This window comes from Schistocerca americana, chromosome 2 (assembly GCF_021461395.2).
Source record: "Schistocerca americana isolate TAMUIC-IGC-003095 chromosome 2, iqSchAmer2.1, whole genome shotgun sequence".
NCBI classification, from domain to species: domain Eukaryota; kingdom Metazoa; phylum Arthropoda; class Insecta; order Orthoptera; family Acrididae; genus Schistocerca; species Schistocerca americana.
In genome coordinates this window covers 489,628,035-489,648,570 of record NC_060120.1, presented here as the reverse complement: position 1 = coordinate 489,648,570, position 20,536 = coordinate 489,628,035, and the positions used below count along the sequence as shown (strand labels likewise).

The following is a 20,536-nucleotide window of genomic DNA, read 5'->3' as shown; positions in this document are numbered from 1 at the left end:
CTGTCTATACTTCTGTGCACAATTCTTGAATAGAGCAGGAGGGGGAGGAATGATAGTGGACTGTTCTTGATTGACTGTCCAACACACACTCTGAGGTGGCCTGCTGGCTTGTGGAATAAAAATGTAAATGTAAATGTGAGTGAATTCCATTTATTTCTAAAAGATGCTACTTGAACCATTCCTTACATCAGAACACCATTCTTTGTGTGACAGTTATGAAATAATATCAATGTTGAAATAATACATGCTGCTTTAGTTTAAAATGTTTCTTCAAACTAAGGACATGTAAGACAAAATAAAAATACTTTATCCTATTACATTATGTTCATGTTTTTAAGTTTACTGTAAACATGTTAAAAATGATAAAATATATGTAAAGGTTGTTTTACCTTCATAGTAAAATGTGAAACACATGTTCATGAGAGATTTAGCTGGTGAAAAATCATCTGCATCAGCACATTCAAAGAGTACAATGGCAAAATATTGTACCAAACTGTAGAACGTTGATTCGTCAACTCTTTTGTTCAACACTCTTTGTGCATTAACGAACCTTGCAAACCACAATCTTCCACATTCATGCTGAAAAAAGAAATTCATTTAAGTAATGCTGTTTCATTTTAAATTGTGTAAAAAATGTCTTAGTAACCAAAGACGCCCATGTGATAGTTTGAATGGCAGGGGATACAAAGTATTCTTAATATTTTGGAAGACAAATGGCTACTTGTATAAATCATTTTCTTGAAAGAAAAACACATGAGTGCACTGTATTTTTTCCTTTCCCTGGGAGCTATGGACTGGAGGAGGGTATGGACCCACCTTGCCTCCAGATGTGTGGACCCTTGTTAGTAACACATTGTGATTTTTGATCATATAATTACCACCAACGGCATTTACATATAAAATACCAACTCTTTGTTCAACAGATAGTCATACGACAAACTAATTTTATCAATTAGGCCTCTACAGGTTTATATCTGGTAATTACTGCAGTTCAGAGTTAGTGGCAGTTAGCCTTGTTCATAATGCCAGGACACACTGTGATTTCTTTCATCTTAATCTCTTGTGACCATTTTCACTAATATTACTATTATTATTCACCTCTGCTACTGAACTTCCACAGTTGTTATTATTATAACTGCTTAGATTCCCAATCATATATTTTGAGGTTATGAAGTATTTATTGTCAAAAGTTTTACAGCCTTAAGTCAGTTAAAAAATGAAATACATACATTTACATATGAAAGTTGGATTATGAGGGAAATTCTGGAACCTAAATCATATGCAAAAATGAAAAAAAGGAAGCCCATGAAATCTTATTGACAGGTAGTTTTAAGGTTTGGCTTCTTAATTCATTATGATGCTCTTTCATGATTCTCTTCTTTTGGGTTATTTATGATAGTATTTAAAAAATTAATTTTACTGTACTAGATTATCCAGGTATCAGTAAGATGCACTATTCTAATAATGAAAGAAAATCTAAAGAAATGGTATAAAAGTGAATTACTTGCAAATATTTTTCACTTTCAATTTCAAACAAACAAAGTTTGGTCTTTAAATATGTCTGCTTGTGTCTGTATATGTGTCGATGGATATGTGTGTGTGTGTGTGCGCGAGTGTATACCCGTCCTTTTTTCCCACAAGGTAAGTCTTTCCGCTCCCGGGATTGGAATGACTCCTTACCCTCTCCCTTAAAACCCACATCCTTTCGTCTTTCCCTCTCCTTCTCTCTTTCCTGATGAGGCAACAGTTTGTTGCAAAAGCTTGAATTTTGTGTGTATGTTTGTGTGTCTATCGACCTGCCAGCACTTTCGTTTGGTAAGTCACCTCATCTTTGTTTTTATATATAAAGTTTAAACCTTGTCAGATATGTGACTCACATATTTATACATTAAGGAAAATTGAGATGATTGGCACATTTTGTAACTTGTGTAAAAATTGCATCACATAGAGGCTGTATGACAAGAATTCTGGTCCTTCCTGACTCATTTTTAAATAATCCATAGGAAGCTCCATTACTTTGACATCAGGCAAAGATTAAAATTGAGTTACTCCTGCTCATTCCTGTCCACAAACTTGCCTTGTCATGCACTGCTGGACATAAAAACTGCAACACGAGGTAGGATAGCAATTAATGAATTTTGTTTATTGTGTGTGTGGGATGTAGTAAGAAGAATACAAGTTTTAACTTGAAATTGATTTGGGGTGAACAGAATGTGAAATGTAGGACATAGAGGTGCCATCTCTGGCATCAACAATGGCTCTATCTCAGTTGGACAGCATGTTGAACTGATCTTAGATATCAGATACAGGTAGGTCATTCCATGTATATTCAATTTCATCAAGTTGCTTCAAGATCATCAATTATAGTGGCTGGTGAGTATGTCATGACCAGATGCTTTCAACGGGTGAGAGATCTGGAGAATATCGAAGTATGTCAGGACAGCATGGACAGCACACAGTCTTGCATTCTCTGCTGAAAAATAATGTTACAGAGACCACATAGATGGAGCAGAGTCACTGGCCTTAACATGTCAGAAATGTAACATCTGCCGTCCAAGTTGCTGGCTAAAAGAACCAGAGGTGATCCATCTGTGTACCCAACGGCACCCCACACCGTTAGAGCAGGTGCTGTGCCCATATTCAATTCAATTCAATTTATTAGCGTCCTTGTAGTACATCATCGAAATGATATAGGACTTGTCAATAAACATTACAATTTAAAATACATATACATGAAAATTTGTAATTGAATTTACTTGTCACTTAGACATTACAATTTTAATAGAACTTTTAGAACATTAACATAAAAATATACAAGTAGGATAACAACGTACAAAAAAAAAAAGTTAGCGATTCTCACATCAAAGATTATTTACATTCTTACATTAACAGTTTCACACTTTCATAGAAACAGCAAGTATTTAAATGTGAGCAATTACACATACTTATTATGTCAGGGAAATATTAACTGCGCTTTTGTTGTCAACGATTCACAAACTCTTCAATACTGTAAAAACTATTGCTCAATAACATGTTTTTTCATTCTCTTTTAAACATGTACAGTTTTGGTATTATTTTTAGTTCTTTGGGGAGAGCACTGTAGAGGATTTTGGGTTGGTATAGTACACTTTTGTGATACATAGCTGTTTTATGAATTTCTCTGTGGAAATAATTCCTATTCCTTGTTTCGTAGTTGTGAAACTCTCTGTTTAATGTAGAAAATTCCTCGTGTTCTTTTTAGAAACATATGCTTTCATATATGTATAAAGATGGTAGTGTCATGATTTTTAATTCTTTGAAAGCTTGCCTACAAGAGTCTCTATATCCTATACCTTTTATTATTCTGACTGCCTTCTTTTGTAGTCTAAATGAGTGTTTTGTTAGACTGATGTTCCCCCAAAACTGTACGCCGTATCTTAATAAACTGTGCATGAATGAGAAATAAACACATAACACTGTTTTAATATTACATGAGCTTTTAAGCATTCTAAGTATATAACATGTTTGACTTAATTTTTTGTTCAATGATATTACATGCTTTTCCCATCTTAAGTGTTCATCAAACCATACTCCCAAGGATTTAGTGTATGATGCTTGTTCAATCTTACACTTACCCAGTTCTACTGTAAGGTTAGTTTTTATTTTATTTGTAATATGTCTGAAGTTGATCCACGTTGTTTTTTTGGCATTCACAATGAGTCTGTTTTCATTAAACCATCTGTCTGCTTCGTCTGTTGCTAATGTGACTTTTTTCTGTAAGTCAGCTTCACTATTTGCTTTAACAAACAAACTTGTATCATCAGCAAACAGTACTGCCTCTGCTTCAGATAGTTGACTTGGTAGGTCATTTATAAATATTAAAAACAGTAATGGCCCTAATACAGATCCCTGGGGTACTCCATACAAAACTCTCTCGAATCTTGATGAATATGTCCTATCTGCCTGGCTTATCTCCACCTTCTGATACCTGTCTGACAGATATGATTCAAACCATTTGTGGGCAACTCCACGTATCCCATAGGCATATAACTTCCTAAGCAGTAACTTATGGTCGATGACATCAAAGGCCTTTGATAAGTCTAAAAACAATCCAGAATTTAATTCCTTTCTGTTTATGGAATTTAGAACAAGTTGCAAAAAATTGAAGATAGCTGTTTCAGTTGATTTATTTTTACAGAAACCATTTTGCGCATTAACCAATATTCTGTTCTTAATAAGAAATTTGTATAGTCTCTGATACATTATCCTTTCTATTATTTTTGAGAAACCTGACAACATTGATAAAGGCCTAAAGTTACTAACATCATATTTATCACCATTCTTGTAAAGTGGCTTTATAGTAGACATTTTAAGTTTTGATGGAAACACCCCTGTCTTAAAAGATTCATTTATAATTTCAGTGAGATGTGAGGCTATGTTTCTTGCACTTTGCTTAATGACTTTGTCAGGAATCCCATCACACCCACATGACATTTTATTTTTTAACTTATTTATAGCATTTAGTACCTCTGAATCAGTTACTGGATAAAGGAACATTGTCATGTCATTCATGGGGATTTTTTCCTTGCTATTGGAATTGCATTTAGTTTTAATTAAATTTATGGCTATATTTGTGAAATGTTCATTAAATATGTTGGCAATCTGAAGTGGGTCCCTAACAGTTTTACCCCCACTTTTAATGACAAAGCTGTTATCTTTTCTTTTGTGTCTACCTATATTTTTATTTATTACCTCCCAAGTTGACTTCATTTTGTTGTTACCTTTCTCAATATAGGTATCATTATCAAGCTTCTTAGCTGCAATCATTACTTTCTTGTACAGGCTTCTATAACATTTCACATGTGCTTTCAGTACTACATTCTTCCTGGCTGATTTATTTAACTTTCTGAGAGTGTCTGATGATTTTCTAATCCCCTGTGTAACCCATGTTTTGGTTTTATCTTTAGTTTTGACTCTTTTTATAGGAAAGGCAACATCGAAGCAGTGTTTGTAGCTTTCAAGGAATGAGTCAAACTTTCTGTTGACATCACCACTTGATTCACTACCCCAGTTGTTATTTTCCAGAATGTAATTAAAAATTCTTATGCTGTCATCATTTATAAATCTCCTTTCTCTGTAATTGTTATTGATAACAGGGTCCTTGTAGGTTGTGACATTTAAACTCAATTTGATACCCTTGTGATCCGAGAAACCAGTGTCAATTACTTCAGTGTTATATTCACACTTGTCCTTGTTTATAAATACTTGATATATTATAGTTTCAGACATATTTCCACATCTGGTAACTTCATTTACAGTTGCCATCATATTATGACACAAAAACAAATTGCACAGTTGCTGTTGTTTACTACAATCATTCTTAAAGTTAACATTAAAATTACCAAGAACAATTACATTATGTTTAAGTTCGTTCAGTAGTCCCTTGAAGTTTTCCATAAAAATGGCAAAGTTGCCCAGTGGTGATCGGTACAAACACAGAATAGTAATTTTTAATTTGGTTAGCTCACATACATTGTATTCAAAATCTTTTTCTATGCATTTTAGTTTACATTTAATTTCTTTTGATTCTACCCCTGTCCTAACACAAATACATGTCCCACCCCCTTTATGGTTGATTCTACAAAATTTGCTAATCATTTCAAAATTTGGAATAATTATGCTAGACGCTTGCATTTCTTTTACCCAGTGCTCACTTATGCATAGTATGTTAATGTCTTTTAGATAGTCATTTAATAGAACTTCTATTTCAGCTAATTTACTTTCTAGTCCTTGCACGTTTTGGTATACAACTGTTAAAGTTTCATGTAGTGGATTTATGTTTGTACTTTCTTGTTGGTGACGCTGTAAAGATTCTGCCTTTTCTTCTTCTTCAAATTGCGAAGGTCCCATAAAAAATAGTCACTACGCACAACAGCTCTTCTTATCCTGAGGCTCTTCCTTTGAGATGTCTGCAGAGCAGCTGATGAGTTTCTGGATCTAATAGAATGGTTCTTGGCTGTTGGTGTGGTTGCAGTCCTACTTACAAGTGAGCATGAAGCATTGAGTGTTTCAAATGTGCTGACAGCTTCATCCTTGGAGGTTTCAGGTGCACATGAGTTTACACTAGGTTTGTAGGCTTTCTCATCTGAAGAAATTGTTTCCTCTTCAACTCTGCTGGATGTTCCTGACATTTCTGCTGGTACCCCATATTCTACCACTCCTTCAGATACTGGTACCGGTATGTTAGGTATCTCTCTCATCTTAGACGTTTCCTTGCAAATTTCCATTTGCTCATTTACTGCTATGGTGAGGATACCAGGCAGTTTGTGTTGATCTTTGAAATTATTTATTGTTTTCATAATTTGAGCACAGACATACAGTTGTCCTGCTCTATTTAGGAGATCTCCACTGTTTATGAAATGTTGTTTTCTGAAATCTAGCTGGACAAATGTTGAATTTGGGTAGCACTTTGTTGTTTTGTGAAGCAGTCTGTTAGTTTTTTTTATTTCTTCATTAACACGAGATTTCTTAAAAAAATCGTATGGAATGCTGGTTACCATCACATGTACATTTTTGAGCTTTTCGAGCGTCTCTCTTAGCGCTCGTCTTGCTGATAATACATCATTGCAGCGGACGTCTACTCCGCCCCCTAGGATTAGAACACAATCATTTTTCTTTATCTTGATACTCAGATTTTCGCAGTTGTTGACGATCTCTTTCAGTGGAGCATCAGGTTTTATTACGCTAGTAACACTACATCCTGAGTTATATAGGGTTTCTGCCAGTCTTTTTCCGAGACTGTCGGCAAGAATATGTATAGTAAAAGCATTATTTGTTGTGCTCAAGTCTTACGAAGTTTTGCAGTCTATTATATGATCTTCTTTCTTTTCACAGTCTCTATGTATTATATTATTAACAGATTTTAACGTTTTGAGCACATTATGGGCTGAGTTGTTAAGTTTTTGCTCGAGGTTTCTGTTAACAGTTGCTTGTATGTTAGGTGTAACGAACTTTTCGGAGGCTTGTTTCCTTTCAGTTCTCACGACACTTACTGCTTCCACTCTCTCTCCGCAAGATTTTATTTCGTCACATATTTCCCGAGGATTGTATCTGTTTTGTACAGTGATCTTTTTAGTTGCTTTTAGTTCGTATTTTTTAAAATTTACACTCGTTTTTAGAAGAATAGATGTGCTGTAGATTTCGGAGTTTGTGTTAAGTGATGATACTCCATTCAATGCACATTCATGAAGCTTTGCTTTTAGGACTTTTATTGTTTTTTTAGCACTTTGCAATTCATACAACACACTTTGTAACACATTAATGTCACGTCCGGTAGCATAAGCGACTAACATGGCGTTAAATCCATTACAACTTCCCTGATCACATTCACATGAAAACACAGTTTTTGCATTAATGAATCTCACACACGCAGAATGTGTCCATACTTGCGATTCTAAGCAAAGTCTGAAACCATTTTGCACATTTGAATTACAGATTACACACATGATTACTTTAGAATTACTGTTTTCTTGAGAGAAACTATATGACAATGTTATATACAGTCCAGCACTGTGCATTCTCCTTCATTGTGATGCTGTATGCAGAAATGGGACTCACATGAAAGAACAATGTGGTGCCACTCCTGTGCCCACCATTCTCTCTGGGTACACCACTTTTGACATGCCTCCCTCTGCTGCTATGATGTAATTGAGTTTAATACATATTATGAAATCTATGATACCAGTGGGTATTGATCTGTCCTCATAAATCTAAACAGAATCTTCAAACAAAAATCAATCTTTGTATTTTGGCAACTTGTGGTAAGTTCTATGGGACCAAACTGCTAAGGTCATTGATGCCTAGGCTTACACACTACTTAACCTAACTTAAACTAACTTACGCTAAGGACAACACACACACCCATGCCCAAGGGAGGACTCGAACCTCTGACGGGGGGAGCCGGGCGAACCGTGGCTAGGCGCCCGAGACCACACGGCTACCTTGCATGGCTCAATGTTTGTACACAGTATGTAAATTGTTATTTCGCTGAACACATATTTAACATTTGTGTAATTAAATCAATGACATAAATATGCTAATTTTGTAAATCCATTTACATAAATATTTACACAAAATATTATGATATTTAAACCTCAGTTTATCTAATAATGATTTTAAACATTACCATTGAATATCTGTGACAGTGACTAAATTCTTTGAGTTAAATGTATAACAGAATCATTCTCTTTCTCCTTCCTTGCACTTGGTAGAGAGGGTTGTCTCATGATGGTGTGTTGCAAAGATAGTTGTAAAGTGTAGTCATGTTTAGTTGTTGAAAGTAGAGTCTCGTGGAACCTTTTGTGTGACATATTTTGTGAACCAATCATCTACAAATTTATGAATACAGAAGATTCAATTAAGAAATTGTTTTATTTGGTAGTTAGTAAACCATTATTTTGAAAAACCTGGAAATAGTATATTTCTTTGTACAGACAAATCCAAAAACCAAATTCATACCCCCGAAAAGAAGACAACATAACCAGCAACAGAATCAGCTAGGTAACAAAATTTTAATTTATACAGTAGTAGTCAGCATGCCACTCAATTATCCTTAAAAATATGAAAATCTGTGAAATGGATACATCATGATATTTATTATTGTAAATGTTTTTTACATGTACCAAGGGAAACTTCAATACTGGTCAGTGATCTAACGGTCTCTGGTGCTCAATATGTAATTGCACTATTCATGTGGATACTTGTCGCGATGCAAGCAAGCCCATTGCCTGACTCAAAGTACATGTCATGACTGTATGATACTGCATGGCTGAACAAACAACATGTTTGTCCTCTCAGGCATTAGGCAAATGGGGCCACTGAGATCCTATGTAGCACTTAACACGGCCCTCCTGAACCCATCACTTTCATATTCACATGAGAGTTGTGGTATTCCAGTCAATGTAAGAACCATTATTATGGAATGATAAGCTGCAGTCTTGAAAGTCCTTGATTCTCTTACTGTTGCATTCTGACATGTGCTGGTTGATGTCTCTTCTACTTCCACAAGGTGTATCATTATCTTCCCACTAATTTCCAATACTCAGATGCAATTTCTGAATGAGAAATCCACTGCATTATCTTTTCTTATACAGGATGATCATTAATAAAGGTACAAACTGCAGGGATGGTTTCCTGACTGGAAATGGAGGATAAAAGGTCCTATGAACGTGTATCCGGAAATGCATCATTGCTACAGTAGACAGCCCTGATGAATGACACTGCCTCTGACCTAATACTGTGTGCTCCTTGTGTGTTGCAGGCTATGTGATTGTCACAGCATACTCTAAGAATCTGAATGGTCTGGTATTAATGTCAAGAACAAGCCCAGATCATGTTTGTGTACGACCAAGTAGCTGTAAACATTTGAGAGGCAGCACAGCTATATCAACACAAGTACCCTCATAGACACCAACCACATCACACAACATATCAAGCCCTTTGAGGGCATTTGTATCACCACATGTCCTTTTAGACAGATGAATGTGGAGGGTGATGGCAGACTGTGCGTACACCAGATTTGGATGACCAAATTCTACGAGACATTGAGATGAACCATAATACAAGCTCCAGGAAAGTGACCCACCAAGATGGTGCAAGACAAGGTATGTTTATGTGTATCCTATATGACAACCACTACTATCCCTATCGCTTGCAGTCCCATGGAAGCCACTTTGAACATCTTTTGTGACATGAATGCGATGCAACTCTGTACTGTTTTCTGGGATGATTTGTTGTCATTGCACGTACACCATCCATTTTTGGACACATGTTAATAGGACCTTTTTTCCTCCATTTCCAGTCAGGAATCTGTCCCTGCAGTTCATTAGTTTTATTAATATTCACATTGTATAGAGAATATAGATGAAATTATTCCTACCCAATTTGTGTGGTTGAGCTCAAATACTAATCATTTGCATATCCAGGCATACAGTACATTCTATACTGTTTGAAATTTGTGCCACCTTCATGGCTTTATAGTTTTGTCAGCCAATTGTGCAGCAAGCTAAAAGACAAAACTAGTGGATGATAGAGATTATCCAGTCAAGTAAATCATACCTTTTCCTAGATATTGGCAATATTATGAAAAGGATAGATTGCTACTCACCACATAGAGGAGACTGAGATACAGACAAAATAACAAAAAGAGAGCTATGCACTTGAGCTTTTGGCGAAAAGGCCTTCTTCTAAAGTAGAAAAGACACTCACATTCACACAACTGCAACTCCCACACACATGATACTTTCTCTGGTCCCTAATGCTGGTCTGTGTGCAGCCAACTGCACCCAATGGGAGAAGCAATCTGTGTGTGATGGGGGTAAGGAGGATGCTGGGGCAGGGACAGGGAGGAACAGCAGTGGAGGAACTGGGAAAGATGATGCAGAAATGTGGTTGAGACACAGAAGGACTGCTAGGTGCTGTAGTGGAAAAGGAGAGAAGTAGAAGAGGAATAAAAAACTATCGGGTATGTTTGTGGAATAGAAAGCTGCTTCATGCTGGAGTGGGAGCAGGGAAGCAGATAAGTGGGTGAAAGACAGGGACTAGCAAAGGGTGTGGCCAGGTGGGCTTATGGGATCGTAGGATATATTGCAGGAAGAGTGCCTACCTGTGCTTGGTAGAGGCTGTGAAGCAGTCACTGAAGTGAAGCATATTGTGCTGGGCAGCATGTTCAGCAACTAGGCTGTCCAGTTGTCTTCTGGCCACAGTTTCTCAGTGGACATTCATGCAGACAGTCAGCTTTCTGGCTGTCTGTCATGCCCACATAGAAGGCAGCACAGTGGTTGCAGTTTAGTTTGTAGATCATATGACTGCTTTCAAAGGTTTGCTGCATTTGATGGCCCTCAGGGGCTCAGCATTTGTTTGCTGAGTACGGGCTTGGCGACCCTGGGGTTCCTGAGCTGGGGACTGGTAAGCACCGCCAGTTCTCTGTCACCGTAAGCTCTGGGCATGCTTCAGCAACCACCGTGTGGCTCGGTGGGGGAACATTGTGTGTCTCAGAGAAGGGGATCTTGGCTCGATCATCCAGATGGCGAGGATGGAATAAACCTCTACAAAAAAACCTCAATCTCAAGGTGTACTGCGTGCCGATGAGATGCATGGCTGTTGAGGTGGAACAGTTGTTAGCTAGCAACCTCTGGGGAACCTGCCGCACCTCAGTTGTATAAGGCTTACTCAGGCATGTGGGGCTCTGTCTGTCTGAGTGGACCCTTATTCCCATAGCTGCTCATGGGACCGAGATGGAACCCTCGAGCTTTTCTTCTTCTTCTCCCAGCGGGAAGGGTGTACTGCCTGGGAGTTCCCACACCCATTCATCAAAAAGAATGAGGGAGGCTAGTCCTCCTGCTAGTCATTTTGTTGTCAGTAACAGGGCTCAAGGAGTCATGAATAACAGTGTATTTGTAGTGATCAAGAGGAAGGAGGGGTCATTTGAGAAAGTGTCCCCCTTCTCTATTCATAAAGGCTTGGAAGGGCTGGCTGGTACCATAAAGTCTATTAAGTGGTAGCGCAATGGTTCCTTGCTTGTTGAGACTAACCGGGTGAAGCAGGTGGAACTCCTTAAGAAGTCCCAGAAACTGAGTGAGTATGACATCATTGTTGAATTGCATAACTCCCTTAACTCCAGCAAAGGTGTGCTAACTTGCTGGGATATTATGGATATAGATGTTGCTGAACTCAAACAAGAATGGGCACCACAGGGGATCATAGATGTGGAACAAAGGACTTGCAAGAACAATGGAGAGATTGAGAAGACTGCCACTTCAATTGTGACCTTCAATTCTCTGAACACATCATGGCAGGTTTCCTCCATCTTAGGGTTCGGCCCTATGTACCTAACCCTATGCAATGCTTCAAATGCCAGCATTTTGGCCATACAATGCTGAGTCGCAGAGGTGAAGCGACTTGTGGGAAGTGTGGAAAGGCACCCCATGAATCTGAGACCAACTATCCATCTCCAGCGGTCTGCATTAACTGCTCTGGGAGCCATCCAGTATGGAGCTGAGCTTGCCCAGTTTTTGCAGAGGAATGGAAAATTCAGGAAATTAACGTAACCAAGTTGATCCCCTATGCAGACGCCAAAAAGGACTATCAGGCAATGAAACCCCCTGTCTTTACCACTTCTTATGCTTCGTTGGTGCAGAAACCTGTTACTAAGGTCGATGCTTCGATTCAGACAATGTCCAGTGTTCCCTTATCCACCTCTGACATGTGTACTTGCACCTGTATGTGCCAAAGTAAAGTGAAAGACATAGCGATCCAGACAGCTACAACGGAAGAGACAAGTCCTGCTTCCACAGTGCACAGCCCAAAGGCACGCCAAAAGCAGAGTTCCCCTCAATGCAAAGTTTCTTCAACAAAAAGTGGCTCTCACCGCCCCCTTTCCCCCTCATCCTTGCTGGGAAGGGGAGTAAGGAAAGGATCCCAACATTCAGGTTGACAGCTGATCGGGCACCATCAGATGTCATTCTGGCACATCTGATTGATGACGAGGACATCATAGATTTTGATGCCTCATCACCAGACCCAGTCAGTCCTAAAACTTCGCCTTGCTCTACAAGTGCCTCACCACCTCGGAGCAGACACAGGGGTAAATCAAGACCACATTGATGAAGTGGCTCCCAAACTCCAGTGGAATTATAAATGGATACAGGACTCATCTGGCAGAACTGAGACCCCTTGTACAGGACAGACCCTTTTGCCTCTGCCTTCAAGAGACTCAATTTAGAGAGACTGACACTCCTGTACCTGGAGGCTATCACCTTTATAGAGATGATGACCTTACTGGTGAGAGGGCAAAAGATGGGATTGCAGTCTTCATAAAGGACACTTTTCACTCCTCACCTATTCCCATAACAACAACACTATAAGTGGTTGCTGTTCAGATAGTGGCTCATGTTGACATTACGGTGTGCTGTGTGTACTTACCACCCCATGAGCCTCTTGATGGTGGGGACCTCACTAACCTTCTTGATGAACTACCCCTCCCTTTCTCCTTTTGGGGTAATTCAATGCACACAATGCTCTATGGTGTTCTAACACCACATGCCCCAAGGGTTGGACACTTGAGGATACGCTACAAGCCACATATCTTATACTGCTGAACATGGGTCAAGCCACACATTTTAGCACTGCTACAGGTTTGTCAACCACCATAGACCTCTCCCTCTGCTCGCCTGCTCTTGGGGACACTGCTCAGTGGTCAGTGGATGATGACCTTTATAGCAGTGACCATTTCCCTATATGGATCCATCTGTCTGATGGAGCAGATCCTGGAAGAAAGCCACCACGATGGTTGCTCAAGAAGGCTAACTGGATGCTTTACAGGCAGTTCGCTGTTTTCGAACACTGTGATGGCATCCAGGACTGGGTGGATCACATTACAGTTGTGATTCACCATGCCACTGATGCACCCATCCCAAAGTCTGTGAAAGTGCCTGGGCGGTGACCTGTCCCTTTGTGGAATGATGAGTGTCATTTTGCAATCAGGCACAGGAGGGCAGCTATGTACAGGTTCAATCAATGCCATACAGAGGCGAATCTTGCATACTTTCGAATGGCGCAAGCAAAGGCAAGGAGAATCATTCAGGAGAGTAAGCAGAGGTCTTGGCAAGCGTTCCTGAACTCCATCAATAAGTCCACATTCACTAGTAAAGTATGGGAAGCCATCAGGAGGGTCTTAAGGCACAACTCTCAACCATCAATAGCAGCTGTATGAATATAGAGGTCTCTTGTGACATTGATGAGGGACGTAGCTCAGACAATGGCTGAATTATATAAATCAATTACGGCTGATTCCAGCCAGGATCCCACCTTCCATTGATATCGGGAGGCCCAGGGGAAGGTTGCTCTTGATTTTTGTTCCACCAACATAGAAGAATACAACCAGCCTTTCTCTCTGTGGGAGCTGGATTCTGCCTTGTTGGTTGCTTGTGATATGACCCCTGGACACGACCTGATAACCTACAGCATGTTGCAACAGTTGGACTGATGGTCGAAGGAAGTCCTCCTTCAGCTCTTCAATAAAATTTGGATCACTGGCGACTTTCCCAACTCATGGAAAGAATCTATTCTAATCCCAATTTTAAAACCAGGGAAGGATCAGACAGAAACTGGTAGTTATCATAGTATTAGCCTGACAAGCTGCATCATAAAGACACTGGAGCAAATGATCAATCGGCATCTCATGTGGGTTCTTGAAACCAGGTCCCTACTCATCTGATTTTGCTAGATAAACTTTTGTCTTGAGTATGGGTTCAGGAGGTATCGCTCCACTCTCGATAACCTGACCCTGCTCGAAGGTAGAATTCAACAAGCTTTCCTTCATAAGCAATACCTTATCGGTGTTTTCTTTGATTTGGAAAAGGCCTATGACACTACCTGGTGGCATAATATTTTATTGCAGCTCCATCAGTGGGGCTTCCGTGGACGTCTCCCAACCTTCATCCGATCCTTTCTCTCGGACAGATATTTTAGATACAGGGTTGGAGTATTACCACCACACTGCGATGTCCAGTACTATGTTCCTTGTTTGTGGATGACTTCTCCATCTTCTGTGCATCCTCCAGCCTCACCATGGCCACTCGGCAATTACAGCTGATGATCAGGCAGTTGGAGGAATGGTCTTGCACCACAGGTTTTAAATTCTCATTTGAGAAAACAGTTTATCATTCCCACTGTCTGTTTAATTTGCCCGTTTTAAAACTGGGGGACACCATTTTCACTTTTAAGGAGAAGATGAAGTATCTGGGTCTTATATTTGATGACAAGTTAACATGGTTGCCACACCTTAAAGAACTGAAACTGAGATGTCTCGAAGCTTTAAACATCCTGAAATGTGTCAGTCATCGGTCTTGGGGAGCTGACAGTGCACATCTGCTCCAACTTTATAAGGCATTCGTGCAGCCCCAGCTTGAATGCGGATGCCAGATTTATAGGTAAGCAAGGCCTTCATACCTAAAAATGCTGGATGCGGTTCACCATGAGGGTATTAGGCTGTCTACAGGGGCCTATTGCACGAGTCCAGTTGTTAGTTTGTGTGCAGAGGCTTGTGATGTCCTGCTTATAAACAATGAGAATAAGGGACATCTAAAAAATAAAAAAGGAACCTGACAAGGTTTCAAACCATAGCTCCATGGTGGATGTGGATTTGATATTTGAGCAGTCTACCCACTGAGGTACGATGGTTAGTTTGGTACTGTGTGGTGATACATGTTCCCTGTACATTCTGATGTGCTGCATGATGTGACAGCATTGCCAGTTCCTCATTTTCATGCATGTGTTTTCAGAATTCACCTGATCTGATTTTGCTAGATAAACTTTAGTCTTGAATCTGGATGTGGAACTGTATGCCAACCTCCAAGGCTGGCATTTTTTCTCCACCATGTTTAGCAACTTCCCTCTGATGGTGGATGTGGGCCCATGAAGTTTATGTGAACATGAGAGAAATGACATTTTGCTTTAGGAAATGCTCCCACTGGTTTGTGTACATATCTACCAACTTTGCATTGTTGACATGCTACACACACTCTTAACCATTGGCAACAGTCTTTTTTAATACTGTGCCACACAAATTTCTCCATCACCAGATGATGGTGACTTTTGCATTGAGGTGGGAGAGGTTGTAAATGCTATCAAAAAGTACCCTTCATAGTATTTTGGGCATGAATGGTGTAAGTGAGAGCTAGATACATCACACCCAATAAGGCACTTTTTGCCTAGCAACCACACTTGTTTCAGCTGAAGAGATGTTGAACCATCTTGCAAATACTGTTGCAGCTACTCATCAGTAGCTTGCACTGCTCCCAGCTGACTGCAATTTATTGCAACAGTGATTACAGTGACTCTAGAAAAAAAGTCAGCCGCTACATTTCCTGTCCCTCTTATGTGTCTTATGTTTGTTGTGAATTGCCCAGTAAGCTATAGCCGGCAGAACTGCCAGTATAAACAATCTTGTCTGATTTTGCAAAAAATGAAAGTAATTGGCTTATGATCTGTGTAGACCGTAAGTAGTCTAGCTTCATTGTAAGGACAAAAGTGTTGTATGGCTTCATAAATGGCCGACATCTTTGAATCACACACACCATTCAGATTGGGCCTCCATCAGTTTCTGGGAAAAAACCTCAAAGGTTTCGAACTATTCTTGAAATTTTGGTGGAGAGCCACCCTGATAGCCTGTTAGGTGGCTGGCATCGATCACTGTTGCTAATGGTTCATTATTGACTAGAGGGTTAAGAGGATTGCTTTTTGTAAACTAGCCCTTAGCTTTGCAATGCATCTGCATCATGGGCATCCCTTCTATATTCATCGATATGATGGTCAACTGCCAACAAGGAGAGACTTAAAGTGGAACAGGACAGTGCCCACCCACTGCACAGACATAATCCACCACAGCAACGGCTGAGATCGCGAAAGAGCTTCCTGAGAACATCCGAGAAGCTCACCATTTCACCAGAGAAGGCAAGATTAGAGTTATGGAAGAAGTCGATGCCTCACCTGCAGACACCAGAAGCTGAAGAACTACCACTTGGACATGACAAGAGCTGGCTGATGTGGAAATCTTTAAACAGATTACGATCAGGAGTTGGACGATACAGAGACAACCTGAAGAGACGGGGCTTCATAACAGAAGATACGTCCTGTGATTGTGGACAAGAACAAACCATAAGCCACATGCTCCTGCAAGCCACTCCAAATTTATATGTTTCTGACTCGAGAATAATAATAATAATAATGGGCAGCCCTGGCAGTGAATGCTTACCTGTAGTGTTGTTACTTGCCAGTGTGTCAATGGCAACTGCATTTCTGCTGCTCCAGGTAGGTGACATCAGCAAAAATTGACAACCTCAGGAATTTTCTTAATTGCTGGCAATCTGCTGGCTGAGGGATATTCTTAATGATTTCTATCTTCTCTTTGAGAGGATGAATACTGGCAGCTGAGACCTAGTGACTGAGAAATGTCACCTATTTCTGAAGCAGAACACATTTGCCTCATTTATTTGCCATATTTATGTACCCTGTTGAACACAACCTTAAAAGTGTTCCTCATATAATTCAGTGTCTTTGAAAATATCAAAACATCATTGAGGTAGGCAAAGCAGAAGTCCAAGCCCCATGGTATTTTGTCTACATATCTTTGCCATGACTGAGCTGCATTCCTTAAACAAAATGGAATGCATAAGTATTCAAACAGACCATAAGTGATTATCACAGCAATCTTGAAAATATCTTCTTCTGTGTCCAAAATCTGGTCACAGACCTCCTTGCAGTTCCATCATCTGAAGAGTGTGGCTGTGGCTAATACATGTTAGGTACACAATAGTTTTTGGGGATTGTTCATTTGCTTAGAGTGCCAGTAACCACTGCAAAGCCTCCATTCACCATCTTTGTTTTGCAATTGTATGATGCCCACTTGTAACAACTTTTCAAATTCTGCTGCCACTACTGAGAAGTGATCAGAGGCTAGCATCCATGGCTGTTGAGAGACTGGATGACTGGGTGTCTTAACAGGATGCACCATGGTATGCAATACCTTCTGCAGCTGGCTGACAACCTCTTGTCTAGCTTCTGGACAAACCAAACTACTGGGTCAGCCAATGATATTGTTAGGACTTCTGCCTATAGCACCTGTTACCCCTTCGCTGTCCATCTTAATTTGTGCTGTACTTGGCTTTAGTTCCAGCCCTTGGTGGTGTATGAAGTCTGCATCTAATATTGGTTCACTAAAATCTGCCAGTATGAACCTCTACTTGAACTTTTTAGTAAATCCCAAGTCAACTGTCACTTCATACTCATGATAAGTAACAATGGATGAATTTTTAGTTGCCATAAGATGGAGAGTGACACCCAGCACTGTAGTCATCATATTTCACCTGGATGGCAGCATAATACATCTGAGCCCAGATCAGTAAGATAGCACTGGTCTGCCTTCCTGTCTTTCATGTATAACTGATGTGATAACGTGAGCAGGTACACTTGCTTTGCTGTATGTGTGGATATTGTCAATTTGTCATGAATACCTGTGCCAATATTGAGAGCTGAATTTGCCTATTTTTGACTATGTCACCTTTGGTGTCTGTGGAAGTAGCAGCAACTTACTCATCTACAGTTTGGTATTCTTGTGGAACTCTACAGCCTGCTATGCCTACTGCAGGCCAGTAAGCCCATTGGGGAATGCACAAGGAGATGTGCATCTCATGGCTTGGTCACCAAAATGCTTGCAGTACCAATGCACCTCATGATTTTGTCCTCCTTGTGCCATCTGTTTGGTTCTGCTGGCCAGATGGATACCCCTCTTCTTTATCTTACCTTGCACCGGTCCGATTAGGCATCATCAATGCCAACAATTGCTTCTGGATTGTGTCCATCTTTCAGACTTCAGAGCTGCTCATTGATGTTTGTCTGTTACTCAACTTGAATCACTGCAGTATCCTCAGTGTTGATGTCAGTAGCTACCTGTGCCACCACTGAGGTACTCTCCTGCCCCACTGCAGCATGCACCTTGTCTCTACTGCAGGCACAGAATTAATGTCACTCTTCTCGCACGTCATCACCATTTTTGCTGAAAGCAGTAGTTTCATTAGCCATACATGCCGTAGTGTTTCATCTGATATTGCTTCCACTTCCATGATGCTCCTCAGATGACACCAGAAATCAGATGGTATTCTATCACCGATACACTTGAACTGAAGCACTTGTTGCATTTGTAGATCCAATGATTTACACATCCTTCTGACCCAAGTGCCCTTCAAGTTTGTGAAAAAAAGCACTCCGTCATCAGGCCACAAGTGGTCCATCGGGACCATCTGACTGCCGCGTCATCCTCAGGTGAGGACACGGATAGGAGGGGCGTGTGGTCAGCACACCGCTCTCCCGGTCGTTACAATGGTTTTCTTTGACCAGAACCGCTATTATTCGGTCGAGTAGCTCCTCAGTTGGCATCACGAGGCTGAGTGCACCCCGAAAAATGGCAACAGCACATGGCGGCCCGGATGGTCACCCATCCAAGTGCCAGCCATGCCCGACAGCGCTTAACTTCGGTGATCTGACGGGAACCGGTGTATCCACTGCAGCAAAGCCGTTGCCTCAAGTTTGTGAAGATGGTTTCAAAATAACATCTGACACCATTTTGTCTGCTTGGGCATCTAAGCTGTTAAGCACTACAGCAAACTTTGTATAATCACATGTAATGCTGCTTTTCATGAATGACAAACCCAGCATTGTGAAGAACAGTTCAGGATTCTTCAACAAGAACTTCAGTATTTGTGTTTTCATCTTCAGAGTAGAAACCACGTTAGACTCAGCAAGCAAATTGTCTGTCGTATTCAACATTTGTTGGTATAAACTCATGTCATCTCATACTGCAATTGGATTTTGCAGACCCCTAAACTGTTTCTGTCAGTTCTTTTGTGGGCATAAAACTGTCTTCCTGCCTGGCTTTGCTTAACATTATGACATGAAATCATTGTTTCACATTGTACATTGCATGAGGTCTCTGCTTTTTCTTGTAATTTTGGGGTCACCAATTTATAGGCAGCCTCTATCATCTCAGCCATAAATAAACAGAAACACACACAAACTGAGTTAACAAGATTTATTCACTTGATTAATCAGAATGGAGCTCAACAACAAAAGTAAGCAGAGAACTGTAAAACTAGAACTAAGAGTAAACCCAGCCAGTCAGCCAAAGAATAATATAAGCATTCTCAATCACTGTCCAAATTAGTTGCTTCCCACATAGACACTCAGTAATGTTTTACAGGATGCCTTCTCATGCCCACCACTTACAAAGTTGTAATTTCCCAATTGTTGTTGAAAATTAAAGTCTCTTTTGATGATGACAGTGTGATTGGAAAACTTATATATTATCAAACCGAGTTTTTCTATAAAGATTTTGATTATATTGGGGTGTGAGACTGATGGTTTATAGAAGGATCCAGTTATAAGTTTATGTCCACCCTTGATAATGAGTATTGTCCAAACAATCTGACCTGAACTTCAGTTTTTACCTACTGTGACAAATACACCATCTGTATTTCCCATTAACCTAACCTCCTGATACACATTAAGATTCACCACAAAAAATCTGCTGCTGTCAATTTCATATTTTAGTTAATATAATAAAGGGAAACATTCCACGTGGGAAAAATATATCAAAAAACAAAGATGATGTGACTTACCAAACGAAAGTGCTGGCAGGTCGAAAGACACACAAACAAACACAAACATATACACAAAATTCAAGCTTTCGCAACAAACTGTTGCCTCATCAGGAAAGAGGGAAGGAGAGGGAAAGACGAAAGGATGTGGGTTTTAAGGGAGAGGGTAAGGAGTCATTCCAATCCCGGGAGCGGAAAGACTTACCTTAGGGGGAAAAAAGGACGGGTATACACTCGCACACACACACATATCCATCCACACATATATCAATTGTGTTCATTTTTCTAATGTTTTCCATTATATTATATTTATTATTCTATAAATGAAATAGTTAACTAAATCAAGT

At 40.0% G+C, this 20,536-nt stretch overlaps 1 protein-coding gene and 1 pseudogene across 1 annotated transcript in view; both read right to left on the bottom strand.

Annotated features, from left to right (window-relative positions):
• Positions 1–20,536, bottom strand: part of LOC124594803 (uncharacterized protein KIAA0513) — a 249,300-nt gene that overhangs the window by 47,775 nt on the left and 180,989 nt on the right. Inside the window, exon 6 of the mRNA XM_047133233.1 lies at positions 390–579. Within this exon, the coding sequence (XP_046989189.1) occupies positions 390–579 (190 nt within the window). The remainder of the gene's footprint in view (positions 1–389; positions 580–20,536) is intronic.
• LOC124597389 lies at positions 18,999–19,116 on the bottom strand (annotated as a pseudogene).